General features: G+C 36.2%; 2 protein-coding genes across 3 annotated transcripts in view; both read right to left on the bottom strand.

The window, feature by feature from the left end:
• Positions 1-1690: 1690 nt before the first annotated feature.
• Positions 1691-4660, bottom strand: LOC129412065 (small integral membrane protein 11-like). The gene is made up of 3 exons (XM_055164931.1): positions 4559-4660; positions 2194-2383; positions 1691-1915 (listed from the first exon to the last, which is right to left on the bottom strand). The coding sequence occupies exons 1-2, from the start codon at positions 4571-4573 to the stop codon at positions 2195-2197; spliced, it is 204 nt and encodes a 67-aa protein (XP_055020906.1). The 5' UTR covers positions 4574-4660; the 3' UTR covers positions 1691-1915; position 2194.
• Positions 4661-5237: 577 nt separating this feature from the next.
• Positions 5238-15326, bottom strand: part of LOC110156601 (calcipressin-1-like) — a 39193-nt gene continuing 29104 nt past the window's right edge. For both annotated transcript variants that reach the window (XM_055164458.1, XM_055164462.1), the window contains 3 exons: positions 9922-10095; positions 8331-8490; positions 5238-6879 (listed from right to left, as the gene is read on the bottom strand). In XM_055164458.1, the coding sequence (XP_055020433.1) occupies positions 6710-6879; positions 8331-8490; positions 9922-10095 (504 nt within the window). In that variant the 3' untranslated portion in view covers positions 5238-6709. The remainder of the gene's footprint in view (positions 6880-8330; positions 8491-9921; positions 10096-15326) is intronic.

Here is a 15326-nt window from a genome sequence, read left to right as displayed (position 1 = left end):
CAAGACCCAAAACCTGATCCCACCATTGTCACATTTTGCAGAAATACAACTTAATGACCTGGGACAATCTTATTAAATTTAAAAATATCTGTGTAATGTACAAGATTAAACGTGGCTCGGCTCCCCCTTCGCTTGAATGACTTTGTTAATTTCAGATCTCGTGAGGCCAGAGTGACCAGAGGAGCAGTGAGGGAAGACTGCATTATTCCTCATAGAAAAACTGTATGTGGTCAGTGTGTTTTCTCTTTCGTCAGAGCGTCTCATCGGTGGAACTCTGCGCCTGAAGCCGTCAGAACATCTCCCTCATTCTCTGCGTTTAAAAAGAATGTTAAAAAGTGGCTTTTAGATACGCAAATGTGTGAACACTAAAACTTTTATTGTATTTTTGTAATCTTATTGTACATTTGTGTCATTTTTGATGTGTAACTTTTAAGTGTATTTTCTTTTAGGATGCCTTTTTGACATCTATCAAACTTTCGTGACGCGCTTAAGCTTCACCTGTTTTAACAAGTCACAAAAGTTATTTATTGAACCCTTTTCATACAACAGAAAAAAATAACAAAAAGTTCCCCGCAATAAATACTGATCCGAACACTGAACAATAAGTCAACATAATATTTATGGTGACAGACCTGTTAACTGTATACTGCAGATTTGACATCACAACGCAAAATAAATATGAAACTCAATCAATTTACGATCTACTACATAACAATAATCTAAATATTATGATATCGTATCGTCAAAGTTCTCACAATAATATCATGGACCATCAAAATATATCGAATTACAAGTCTCTTTGCTTCAATTAAGAGTTACAGTGCAGCAATAGCTCAAAAAAGACAGAGGGAACTACATAGACCATGATCCTTTGCTCCATTTCAGTGCAGACTACAAGAAATAACAGTTCTAAGCATTTTTAACTCTTGTCAAGGCACTTTAAGAGGAAAAATTCGCATATTAACACTTTTGTTTGTAAACCTCCACAAAATATCGCAATAAATATCGCACCGTGAGATGTATATTGTGAAAATATCGTACCTACTACTACAGCATAACAAGATATAATAACAAGGAATAATTTAATAACAGACAGAGACAAAGGGACTACCGATGCAAATTAGCTCTTATCAGTTAACTCGGGCACATTTACATTGTTTTGACGTTGATTAATGTGCATTGTCCCTTTTCAAATAAATAAATAATTATTTTCTCACCAGGCGAGAAAATAAATTTTTGGGTCTGATTGACCCGCCCCAAGAGAGCGGGAAGGAAAAAAAAAAAGTCTTCTAGTCTATGTGACCCCGAGGAGAGCGTGAGGGTTACAGTTCAGATTTCAGTTTTAAAAGTTAAAGTTAAGCCAGTAACTGTATTGCATTTTGCAGACTGAAGTTGTAAAGTGTAACTTTTTTGGTCACCTGCTCGTCTCCATGGAGATGTTAATGCTTTGTCTGGAATGTTCCGGTGTGGTGGTGTAAACATATCCACCTTGTAATAGCTCAAGAACATGTTTTTTTTATTGACCTTAAAACTTGCATTCTTACTGTGAGTGGGCTCGTTTCTTCACAGACCTGACATGTAACTTTCCCAACATTCCAGGCAGTATCACCATGGAGAGAAGCACCAGAAAAGTTACACAGTGCACCTTTAATGCAATTCGATGAGTTTGGTAATTACGTAAAAGTCAAAGTGAAATGTAGACATGATTTTATTACATTAAATAGTTTACAAAAGACAGAAAATGTGGTACAACATTTACAGAAAACGTCACTCTTCTTTATAAATACATGTGGTTTGTGTTCAGTGGTTTAAGTCCGTACTTCTTCAAAGCAGCAAAGTGTCCATTATGTTAAAAAATCCCAGGTTCGAAACTGGCACCAGAACTCCCCAGTCCCTCCGATAATGTTCATGGTTCCTACAATGAGACAAGTGAATATTACTAAATGTTTTTCACACTAAAAAAACTCTCACAAAGTACTGGTGGTGAAGTGTCTTGCCCAGGGACACGACAACAATATTTGTGTGTACTGGTTGGAGGAATAGAGTAGAAGTAGCAGTAGTAGCAGTAGTACATCCTTCTTGTTATCTGACTTTCAGTAGTAGTAATCGTAGTATTATTCAAACCAGCCATCCTTTTTGTGGCCTATGAGTTCTAGTAGTAGTAGTAGTAGTAGTAAAAGTAACAGTACTCACACTAGTCTTCCTTCAGGTCGTCTATAAGCTCCTGTGTCCTCTGGGCGAGCCTGCGTCTCTCCTGCTGCTGTCTCTTCAGAGCCTCTTCGGCCTTTTTGCTTTGGTAGATTTTGACTCCGGCGAAGGCCAAACACAAGAGTAAAGTCTTCAGCGCCAAAATGTACAACAGCACGGGCACGTTGTCCAAGGCCTGAGAAGAGACGGAGTGAAGAAAAGGTTTAATAACACTTCAAATGGCACCACAAATAATATTTTGCTTCAATCTTACGACCTCTAGTGGACTAAAATGGTACAGTAAAATTTAAAAACAGCATTAAGAGGATTAGAGATTCATTTTAATTACACGTTAAACAGTACGAGGAACAGTACTAAATGAAATAAACTGTAAATCGACATTTCAATGGCAATGTACATTAAGTATTATTAAAAAGAAAATCATGAATAAAAGCAAAAATCAAACTATTTTAACAAAAAAGGAGCAAAAGTTGGAAAAGCATGACCTATTTCCTATTGTTTTTGCCTGTACCTCTTGATAACTTTAAAAATTCCGACTTTAACACAAAGAAACGCAAATTTCTCTTTTTTCCAAAACTGCAAATTAACTTTTTATGACAAATCGTGTTTTTGAAATGCTCATTAAAAGCAGAACTGGACACTACGTATTTATTTTTTCTTTCTTTCGTCAAACGATCAAACTTTCGTGACGCGCTTTAGCTTCACCTGTTTTAACAAGTCACAAAAGTTATTTATTGAACCCTTTTCATACAACAGAAAAAAATAACAAAACGTTCCCCGCAATAAATACTGATCTGAAAACTGAACAATAAGTCAACATATTTATCGTGACAGACCTATTGTCCGTATACCGCAGATTTGACATCACAATGCGAAATAAATATGAAACTATCAATTTACGATCTACATAACAATAATCAAAATATTGTGATATCGTATCGTCAAAGTTCTCACAATAATATCGTGGACTATCACAATATATTGAATTACAAGTCTCTTTGCTTAAATTAAGAGTAAGCAGCTAAAAAAGACAGCGGGAACTACATAGACCATGATCCTTTGCTCCATTTCAGTGCAGACTACAAGAAGAAATAAAAGTTCTAAGCACTTTTAAGTCTTGTCAAGGCACTTTAAGAGGAAAAAGTCGCATATTCACAGTTTTGTTTGTAAACCTCCACAAAATATGGCAATAAATACCGTCCCGTGAGATGTATATTGTGAAAATATCGTACCTACTACTACAGCAAAACAAGATATAATAACAAGGAATAATTTAATAACAGACAGAGATGGAGAGAGAGAGTTGGAGTCTATCTCTCCATTTCTGTCTCCATCCCCCTCTTCTTCTTCTCCCTCTCTCGCTCCAGTGACAAAGTTACTTCAGCTGTGTGTGTGTGTGTGTTTTTTTTTTTTTTTTTGGGTGTTCTAATTTAGTCTCATCTCGAGGCGACAGGACAGACAGCTGCAGCGTCCACTCCAGTACTTTCTAGAAACTACCAGAGACCACCGGGTTACGTCTTATTATCACTCGATCTGGTCTAGTCCTGGATTAGACATGTTTTATATTTGTTTTTATACATTTTATTCCGAGATTAGGACTCTTTTTTTAGGATTAGAATTAGACCCTATTTTCTTTTATTGTAGTAAATAGAGACACGGATTTAAACCAGTTTTTAATCCTGGTTCATCATCATGTTTTAGTCCTGGTTATGATCTGGTTTAGTCCTTTTGTTTGTTGTTTTGATTCATCAGTAAGTATCAGTAAATCAGCATAAAGATTTTAAATAGCAGAAGAAAAATAACGCCAAAATGTGCTTTATTTTTACGTATTTATTTATTTTTATGTGTTTTCACGTTGTCTTAGGTTTAGACAAACTTTATTGATGCACAAGGGAAATTATTTGGACAGTATTTGGAACTGTTTCTTGTATTTTTATTGACTTTTATGTGAAGTACTTTGGTCAAATGAAGTTATTTTAAATGTTCTAAAGAAATAAACTTGAATTTAATTGAATTATGCATAATACTAGATACTACTACTATTACCTAATACACATTCAATTAAAAAATAGAATTGTCAACTATTTTTCCTATTGAAATTGTATATAGTCAAAGTTTATATGTATTTTATCAAAAAAGTATGACCCAAAATTAATCCTTAGCAATAATTTTCTATATAAGTTATTTCATTTCTCAAGTCACCGCACCATAACATGAGCTAACTAGCCACTCCGATGCTAACAAGCTTTAAAAACAAGTTTCACGGCGCTTCAGTAAAGTTCTCAAGAACAAACTACAATTTAAATACACGAATTAAGACGTAACAAATGTATAAATATGTTAATCTTACCTTCCAGTTGATCATTTTCGCAGGTTTTGTGGAAGATTTCTGATAGCGGCTACGGGAGCAGAGCTTTATATGGTTAGCACGATGTGGGCGGGACTTAGAAGACAGCAGCCAATCAGAATGTAGAATTTCCATGACGTATTAGAAGCCGTCCCGTTTTCTTTTCCTTCCTTCATATTATTATTTTTTTTAAACATATATATTATTTGTATTTCTTAGATTATTCATTCTGTACAGGAAACTAGAAGTAAAAGTAAAATATATGTAAAAAAATAAAATAAAATAAACAAGTAAAAGTTTATAAGTATATCGAAAAGATGTACGCACTTAGACGCAAACGTTAAGACGTAATCTTATACATAATTTGAAGTTTACGTAAATTGACCGACAAAACATTAAATAAATCACAAAATTTGATATTTTAAAAGAATAGATAGACATTTAAAAAAACTAAATAATATAACCAAAACTATTACTGTAAAATATAATACTCAAATAGGAGTAAAAGTGTCTGAAAACTAAAATAATGAAGTTGTTTACCATTCAAAACTAGAAAAAGTAATTTCAGATTCAGTATTAGTTCGTATATTTTAACGATAGAAAGTTTAGTGATTTGTTCCAGTTTGAAAGATCACAATTTATACTTTAAGGACAAATAAATAAGAGACGAGAGAACCAAAAATCTATGAATACATTTTAATATTTTTGAGTGAGCATTTTAAACCATTCCCAGTACATTTTGTAATAGCCATTTTGTGAAACAACACTTCAAGTATTTTATCTCAACCAACAACCAACGTTTGTATTATTTTTAGCATAATAATCCACAGTATCATTTGTCTACATTCAAAAAACAACTACTGCCATTATAAAAAGCATGAAATAAACCTATTAAATGCATTTTTATGTAACCAAATATCAAACAGTCCTTGGAAATACAGCATTGGCGGTCACAACAAGATAAGTCATAATTTTACATGTGATTTAATGAAAAAACATTTATTGACACATTTGCCATCTTTAAAATCTCTTAAAACGTACAGTAACTTTCATTGCACTCTAGACATATGGGTTAACAGTTTTTGTCCAATACATTTCGCAAATGGCGTATTTTCTGTACAGTATTTTTCTTTTTAAACCACTACTTTTTCATTGTTGTGATTTTAAAAGTTGTGAATTACAGTTAGACATAGACAGAATGGCTGTAACAATGAAATGTGCAATATTTGTGCAATTTTCTAGTCTGAAGTAAAACAACTGAGGGCTCTAAATACACTGTCGTAACAATTGTATGTGAACAAAAACAAAGAAAACAAAAAAAATTATGAAACTGAACTCAGCTGAATGGTGTCATATCATTGCACTGTATTACGTAATTTAACTTTTAGATAAAATTCCAGCTACAATTATCACAAATAGAGTGGAACATTAGTTTTTTTAAATCAAGAAAACGCTTTGTTAGTAATTATTTATTCATTTTTTTTTATTATTTTCCAAAGTTGAGTATCAAGTTCACTAAAAACAAAAATACCAGTTACAAAACTCAGATTTATAAGTAAAAATGGAGTGAGTTATGCGTTTAAATTAATATTTTAAACAGTACGAGGAACAGCACTCAATGAAATAAACTGTAAATCGACAATTCAATGGCAATGTACATTAAGTATTATTAAAAAGAAAATCATAAATAAAAGCAAAAAACAAACTATTTAAACAAAAGAGGAGCAAAAGTTGGAAAAGCATGACCTATTTCCTGATACTCCACTATTGTTTTTACCTATTCCGCTCGATAACTTTAAAAATTCCGACTTTAACACAATGAAACGCAAATCTCTCTTTTTTTTTCCAAAACTGCAAATTAACTTTTTATGACAAATCGTGTTTTTGAAATGTCCATTAAAAGCAGAACTGGACACTACGTATTTTTTCTTTCTTTCGTCAAACTATCAAACTTTCGTGACGCGCTTAATCTTCACCTGTTTTTGGGCGGCCGTTTTAAATAAAGTCCCCCCCTACGCCACTTTCCCGTACGCCCTCGGAGCATGCGCCGCTCTCGACCAATCAAATCCAAGCTTTACAATTCTCCACCAATCAGGATGAAGCTGACAAAATCTCCATCGTTTTGGGTTTTTGATGACGACAGACTTTTTTCGGTCACTGGTTGGTGAAATCGGGGCGTCGCGTCTGGACGATTTTGGGGCGTGAGGGTAGGCGTGGCCTGTCGTCGTGGTCGGAGTCGTCGGGGGCGGAGCTGTCGTCATCACACACGTGCACGACGACGCTTGGGGTGGTGGGCGTGGCCGTGTGCAGCTCGTACTTCTCACCTGGAAAACAAAATGGAGGAGAAGACATATTAAACTACAGAAATAACAGAGGCGGTTAGAGCAGCCAAAAAATTCAAGTGAGAGTAACATTACTTCAAAATAATACTCAAGTAAAAATATAAAGTAGTGGTCCAAGAAATTACTCAAGTAGCAGTAAAATAATATTTAGGAAAAAGTACTACTCAAGTAAGAGTAACTGTCTAGGCGTAACATCTGATTTATCATTTGAAGTTAACAAAACATTCAATTAATGCACAAAATCTGCTATTTTCAAAGGATAGACACAAAAATGAGAAACACAAAATCAAAAAGGAGTGGAGCAAGAAATACACATTTCAAATAATTTCATATTATCAACATAAAGCTTTTTTTGTTATTAAAGACTTATTCACAGTGGGAAGAGGAAGCACAACTTTTACTCAAGAAAGAGTACTGTTACCGTATTTTTCGGACTATAAGGCGCACTTAAAATCATAAAATTTTCTCAAAAATCAACAAGTGCGCCTTATGTATTAATTCTGGGTGTGCTTACTTGTGCTCGAACCAATTTTATGTGGTACACGGCGCTCAAAAATCTGTCAAAATGTTTTAGTACGACTTTGGTAAGCTATGAAGCCACACCACTTGATGGATTGTCGGAGGATTATGGCTATCGTAGTCAGGAGCCTCACAGAGTAAGTCCGACAGAAGATGAACCGCTTCAGCGCACAAGGAGCAAGCAGTTTTTTTTTCAGCGCTTATAGTTTAAGCAAATTAGTCATGTGGCTTTAAGTTTTGTTTCTGTAAAATGTAAACAAATGTGCGCAAAAAAACCCCAAAACAAACAAACTTCACATTCATAATACACATTCACCAGAACTGTAAGGCAACACTGGGCGAATTACGCCACGAACTGCCGATGGATCGTGGACGCCTGGGCTAAGGATCAGTCTCAAGTGTCGTCCGTTTGTTTCTCTTAATGCGCTTTATAATCCAGTGCGCCTTATGTACGAAAATAGACGAGACAATTCAACATTACTGATATTGCGCCTTGTAATCCAGTGCACTTTATAGTCCGAAAAATATGGTATTTCTTTTAAAATTGATTAAATTTAAGACTACCCAAATGTTTTTAAGCTTTATTACCCTTCAAAACTAGCAGCATATCTTTCTCTAAACACAGAAGAGTCCTCCACTGAAGTATTTATCTCATTTGCTGAGTCTTAACGTGTTATGTTGTTATTTTGCACGGACAATGTTCTACCAAAAAACACTGGGACCTTTTAATTTGCTATAAAAACACGGAGGAAATTAGAGCTTCAGGGTGTAATCATTAATTCCAACAGAGAGCCTCGGACTTTTTTGACCACAATAAGTTTTTATACTACAAGTTTGATCATTTTCACTGTCAGCTGGTCTTTGTAATTTGCTGTTTTAATTCTTTTCCTTCTTCCTTCTTCTTTTGTTTTTACCTGGCCCGAGTTTGGAGATGGCGCAGAGCAGGTCGTAGTTGATGACGGGTGTAGCGTCGTGAGACTGTTCCCAGCCCACAGGAGGAGAGGCCGGGGGCGAGATCAGGAACTGCTTATCTGGTTTAGGAGGCTCCAGACGCGGACTCCCAATGTGGACCGACTGAAGAAAGACGAGAGAGACGATGTTTAAACTACAAATAACAAACACTTCACTCACTTACGAATCCGTGTATCATTCGTTCATTAGTTTTTCAAAATAAAGCCATAAATAAGAAAACGAAAAAACAACAATTTTCTTCATTATTTGTCTCCCAAACCAAAGTGAAAAACAGATAATGATTCGTTTTTTTTTTTTTCAGTTTTCAATTTTGTGTTTAAATGAAAAATCGAAAAAACGGATAACGTGACTTAAACTGTGATGTGGGACTGAACCAGGACTGAACCAGGACTAAACAGGTCCAGGACCAGACCGGGACTGAGACCAGGATTTAGACCAGGACCAGACAAGGACTGAGTCTGGGACCAAGACCGGGACTGAGACCGGGATCAGACCAGAACTGAGACCAGGACTGAGACCAGGACTGAGACCAGGACTGAGACCAGGACTGAGACCAGGACTAAGACCTGAGACCATGACCAGACCGGGACCAGATCTTGATTGAGACCGGGACCAGCCCGGGACTGAGGACTGGACCAGACCAGGACTGAAGCCGGAACCAGACTAGGACCAGACTGGGACTGAGATCGGGACCAGACCGAGACCAGACCAGGACTGAGGACTGGACCAGACCAAGACTGAAGCCGGGAAGCAGACCAGGACCAGACCGTGATTGAGACCAGAACCAGACCGGGACAGAGACCGGGACTGAGACCGGGACCAGACCAGGACTGAGACTGGGACCAGAGCAGGATTGAAAACGGTTTAGTCCTGGTTCAGGCCGTTATCCGTTTTTTCATTTAAACACAAAATTGAAAACTGAAAAAACAAATTGTTATCTGTTTTTTCCTTTTGGTTTTGGGAACAAATAATGAAAAAGAAAGACTGAAAGAAAACTGTTGTTGTTTTCATTTTCTTATTTTTGGTTTTATATTGAAAAACGAATGAACGAATGACACACAGATTCTTACAGGTGACTTTAAAAGCTGCACTATGTAACTTTTCTAGTGGTGGTGTCGTTCATCTACTTGTTCCGACTGAGATGTTGCATTTATCTTGCATTTATTCAATTACCTGTGTTTTATTGCTCAAAAATAACTTTGAAAATCATGTGTTCTTACTGTGAGCAAGTTCCCCTTTCCACAGATCTGACCCGCAGCTATCTCCATGGAGACAAAAATAGCTTGCCATACTTTGGAATATTCAAATCAAGACAAGTTGGTAGCGGACCTTCCATCAGAAAAGTAGAGAGGTCTCAAACAACTCATAGTAATTGGTTATTTTAATAGTTTTGTGGAATAGTTTGATAGTTCTGTCTCTCTGCTTCTGTTTCAATAATAAAACAAGTTGATAAATGAATCATAAATGCTCTTCTTCTATCTGCCTATAATCGTTTGATAAGTCGACAGTCTACTTTTTTTTTTTTTTTTTTACCTGTGCGAAGTAGAGCCTCATCTCTTTGCCGTTGAAGTCGCTCTTGTGAAGCCGGAGTCTGGCCTCCGCTGCAGCCAGAGCGTCGCTGAAACTGATCCGGACTCTGCGAAAGGATTTAAAATACTGGAACTGCACCTCCGGGTCGAACGATCGGAACAAAGACTCGAAGCTCGCCTGAAAGACACAAGGACAAAAACAGAAATACTTAGAATAGAAATAAAAGTAATCAGATACTTAAAAAATATCAAATTGTATCGATTACAGCGGCAATGAAGGTCCTTGGACTCGGTCTTGAGGTCTGACACTCCACGAGCGATAAAATGGAGATAGATTTATAAATACATTGATATAAATGTGCCAGAATAAGTGTAAAATACAAATAATTGTCAAAAATTACAAAGATGGTCTCAGTTTTGTCCCGATGGGCCATGGTCTCGGTCTTGTCTCAGTCTCGGTCTTTAAAAGTCTTGGTCTTGTCTCAGTCTCTGCCTTTAAAAGTCTTGCTCTTGTCTTGGCCTTTAAAAGTCTTGGTCTTGTCTCAGTCTCGGCCGTTAAAAGTCTTGCTCTTGTCTCGGTCTCGGCCTTTAAAAGTCTCGGTCTTGTCTCGGTCTCAGCCTTTAAAAGTCTCGGTCTTGTCTCGGTCTCAGCCTTTAAAAGTCTCGGTCTTGTCTCGGTCTTAACCCTCAGAGGTCTTGGTCTTGTCCTGGTCTCGGGACCCTGTGGTCTCGAATTGTGTGGTCTTGACTACAACACTAGGTCTAGAACAGAGCAGCCCTGTTCTCTGTCGCCTCAGACCACAGGGCGCTGAAAGACTGGCACCAAAATATTATTTCGAATAAACAAATGAGGATATTTAAGTAATTAAAAAAAAAAATTTACTAAAAAGTCATCAAACAAAAGACTGTGAATTACTATAATGTTAAAGGTGCATTGTGTAACTTCCGCCAAATGCTTTTATCCATGGAAATATTATTGTTTTGTCTGAAATATTTCACAGTGTGGCATTAAACCTTTCTATCTTCATGGAGACCAAACCAGACCAAGATACAGGTCAGATCTGTGGAGAGGCGACCCCGCTCACAGTCAGAACGCCTGTTTTTCTTGGTATTTTTAAGCAACAATAAACTGTAATTGAATAAAAGTAAGGGCAGAGCTGTTTTTAATGTCACACTGTGGAACATTCCGGGCAAAGCAACGAAATCTCCACGGAGACAAGCCGAGTTACGAGTCAGTTCTGTGGAAACGCGAGCCCACTCACAGTAAGAATGCATGTTTTTCAATGTATTTTGAACTAATAAAACCACAAGAAATTAAATAAATACAAGAGTTTAGCTTAATGTCATACTGTGGAACATTCCAGACAAAGCAATACCAGAAAATTCCACGGAGACAAGCAGGCAGCGGACTAGTAAATGGTAAAACGTTAACCTTTAAGAGTAATAAATGTTCTAACTATGACCTAATGAGGAGCCCAAAACCTGATTTAAACCCTTCTGCATCATTTATCCAATTTCTAGCTCATAAATTTCCACTCGCGCATAGATCAGTGTTGTACCCTGCATACAAAATCGCAATTTCCTCTTCTCTTGTTCATTTAATCTGGCCTTTGTCTAAAAATACTGATGGCGGAGAGGCGGAGGAGGCAGAGGAGGAAAACTGGGTATAAATAGCCTGAATTAAAGCACGCTATATCTGTCCCGGCACTGACATCACGCAGCACGACCTCCATTCGTACGCCTAGTTTCTTTATGAAGCTAACTGCATAAGGAGGAGGGAGGAGACGGTGACATGAATTCTATAAAAGTATATTTTAAAAATTTCCTATATTACGCCGAACAGACTCCTGTGAGCTTTAAATCCTGTTATAATCCTGTTACCTCCTCAAAAATATTCACAGAGCTGAGTTTTGTTTCATTCACACGTTTTCACACTTTTATTATTAGTCTGTCTAGTAGTAGTAGTAGTAGTAGTAGTAGTAATAGTAATAGTACAGTCGTAGTAGCAGTAGTAGTAGTAGTAGTAATAGTACAGTCCTATTAGTAGTAGTAGTAGTAGTAGTAGTAGCAATCTTAGCAGTAGTAGTAGTAGTCGTAGCGGTGGTAGTAGTAGTAGTAGTAATAGTAGTAGTAATAATAATAGTACAGTCGAAGTAGTTGTAGTGGGAATAGTAGTAATAGTAATAATAGTACAGTCCTATTAGCAGCAGTAGTATTCGTAGCGTAGTAGTAGTAGTAGTAGTAGTAGCAGTAGCAGTAGCAGTAGTAATAGTAGTAGTAATAGTAATAGTACAGTACAGTCGTAGTAGTAGTAGTAGCGGTAGCAGTAGTGGCAGTAGCAGTAGTAGTACTAATAGTAATAGTAGTAGTAGTAGTAGTAGCAGTCATAGTAGTCGCAGTAGTAGTAGTAGTAGTAATAGTACAGTCATAGTAATTGTAGTAGTAGTAGTCGTTGTAGTCGTAGTAGCAATAGTAATAGTACAGTCGAAGTAGTTGTAGTAGTAGTAGCAGTAATAGTAATAGTAATAGCAGCAGTAGTCACAGTCGTAGTAGTAGCAGTAGCAGTAGCAGTTGCAGTAGCAGTAGTAGTAGCAGTAGCAGTAGCAGTTGCAGTAGCAGTAGTTACCTCCTAAAAAATATTCATAGAGTTGAGTTTTGTTTCATTCACACGTTTTCACACTTTTATTATTATTATTATTATTATTATAGTCTGTCTGCATCTCCAAAGCTTAAAAACGCTTTGTTCCGCCTCGTGATTTTTAGTTCAGTAGAGTATTTAATATTGTGTAAATAAATCGTTTATAAATATAGTTGGAACTGTTGAAGTGTTACAAATGTTTTACTTTGTGTGAAAATGGGGCTGATATTACAAGTCTAAAAACTTCTCTCTGCTCCTTTTCATTCACACTGACGCATGAACTGAATTATTTTATGTTCATGTTTCATGAATGAAACAAATTAAAAAATGAAATGTACTTCATCATAGTAGTAGCAGCAGTAGTAATAGTAGTAGTAGCAGCAGTAGCAGTAGTAGTAATAGTAATAGTAGTAGCAATAGTAGCAGTAGTAGTAGTAGTAGTAGTAGTAGTAACAGTAGTAGTAGCAGTAGTAGTAATAGTAGTAGCAGCTGTAGTAGCATGAACTGAATTATTTTGTGTTCATCTTGCATAAATAAAAAAAATGAAATGAAAAGTACTTTATCATAGTTGTAGACAAAGTAGTAGCAGGAGTAATGGTAGTAGTAGTAGTAGTATTGGTAATAGTAGCAGTAGTAGTAATAGTAATAATAATAGTACAGTCGTAGTAGTAGTAGTAGCAGTAGCAGTAGTAGTAGTAGTAGTAGTAATAGTAGTAGTAATAGCAGTAGTAGTAATAGTACTAGTAATAGTAGCAGTAATAGTAATAGTACTAGTAATAGTAGCAGTAGTAGTAATAGTACTAGTAATAGTAGCAGTAGTAGTAATAGTACTAGTAATAGTAGCAGTAGTAGTAGCAGTAGTAGTCAGTAGCAGCAGTAGTAGTAGCAGCAGTAGTAGTAGTAGTAGTAGTAGTAATAGTAGCAGTAGTAGTAGTAGTAGTAGTCAGTAGTAGTAGTAGCAGTAGTAGTAGCAGTAGTAGTCAGCAGTAGTAGTAAGCCAGTAGTAGTAGTAGTCAGTAGTAGTAGTATCAGTATCAGTATCAGTATCGGTAAAAGCTGGACCAGTGCGTCTTTAAACTATGGTCCATTTTTGACCATTGAATTCTTTCTTTTCTGGACAACAAACATCAGACTTGGCCCCGGTGACTCTTTCTCCTCTTTCTCCTCTTTTCTTTCTGTGCTCCATTACTGACTCAACTATAATTTCACTTTCACATTTAGAGCGGCAAAATCACCGAACCCTGAACACAACAATGAGAACAATCACTACGTGGCTCGGTTATTACAGGGACACCAAACTGCAATTACGTGACACAAAAGAATAGGGCCAATCAGACACGAAAACAGCAGTTACTGGGCCAAGACGTAAACGAGCTGTACCTGATTTCTGCTTTCTTAAAAACGTAAAAAAAACACACAAAAAAACAGATTTAATCCATTTTAAAAGTTTGCAGTGGACCAAAGTTATTCCTCACTTACCTCTGTGAGCGTCCTAATACTCACCAAAATGAGTTTATAAGCACTTTTCACAACTTTTAGACTTTAAATTTTGCCGTAACAGTCACATTAACAACAACTAGCATGCAAACGCGCACTTCTGAACAATATTTTGACCTCCAGAGCTGCTTATACTATATATTTGTACTGGGACAAGGCGAATTTTGCTCAAATACATGGAAAAAAAATAAAATCTGGTACTTGGGTTTTAAAGGCTGCTACAAAACTACAAGGCAAAAGCATCAAGTAACAATGAAATTATATGGACTGTACAGGTAATAAAAAATACGAATGGGCGGTATATCTGTATTACTTGTTTCTATAGTATCTGACACCAGTTTCTTGATATTTTTGCTACTTATTTAGAATTTATTAAACCATTTATATTTTTGCACTTTGTTATATTATATAGGGGTGTAACTGTACACAAAACTCGTGGTACTTCGGTTTTGAGGTCACAGTTCGGTTCATTTTCGGTACAGTTTGGGAACAAAATGCTAAATCATTTGTGTGTTGTTTATTTGCGTGTTTATTAAATCAACAATTTGTTTAACATTATACAAACAGGGAATTAAAAGAAATGCAAAATGCTGCTTGGTAAAACTAATAAGTTAAATAAAATATTCTCAAATTAGCAACAAATGTATGAAATATTATAAAAAATAAATTCCTTGTAAACTGTAAACAAATCTTTCAAAAAGTAAAGTGCAGCACTAACAGTTCCAGGATCAAATTGTACAAAATTTTCATATTTTTGTCCAGAAAAAACAACTTGTCCACGTTGTCATGGGGGGGCGACGACCATAGTTTTGCGAAGATTCACGTAGTTCGGTCACGGCGGGGGGCAACTGTTGTCAAGGTGACTGCCCTAACTATAAAGCGCTGCCACCCCAATCACGGACGAACACCCTTGTGAACACTTGTGGATCAATAAAGTTTGTCCTACAGGGGTATCGGTATCGGCCCTATAGGGGAGGGAGTTTGAGACCCAGTTTCCATCCAGAGATGTACATTTCTTGTTGTTAATTATAACTTCAGTATCTTATTGTTTTCTTTGTTTTTTAGTAGTTGTATTGTGACTTAGACTGACTTGTCTTGTGTTTGTGTACAACACTTTGGCTGTAAAGTTGTAGCTGTAAAGTGCTTTATAAATAAAGCTGGTATAGTATAGTACTATAACTCTAACTTAACATATTTTGCAATAGATTTTAAAATGTTAATATCTGTATCATTTAATAATAACTATATAAAACTCCATATAGTAACATCCCTTA

This window comes from Boleophthalmus pectinirostris, unplaced genomic scaffold (genome assembly GCF_026225935.1).
Source record: "Boleophthalmus pectinirostris isolate CB_2022bp ecotype Guang Dong unplaced genomic scaffold, ASM2622593v1 HiC_scaffold_11, whole genome shotgun sequence".
Lineage (NCBI taxonomy): Eukaryota > Metazoa > Chordata > Actinopteri > Gobiiformes > Gobiidae > Boleophthalmus > Boleophthalmus pectinirostris.
Note: the sequence above shows the minus strand (reverse complement) of the source record. Positions and strands in the feature narration are given on the sequence as shown.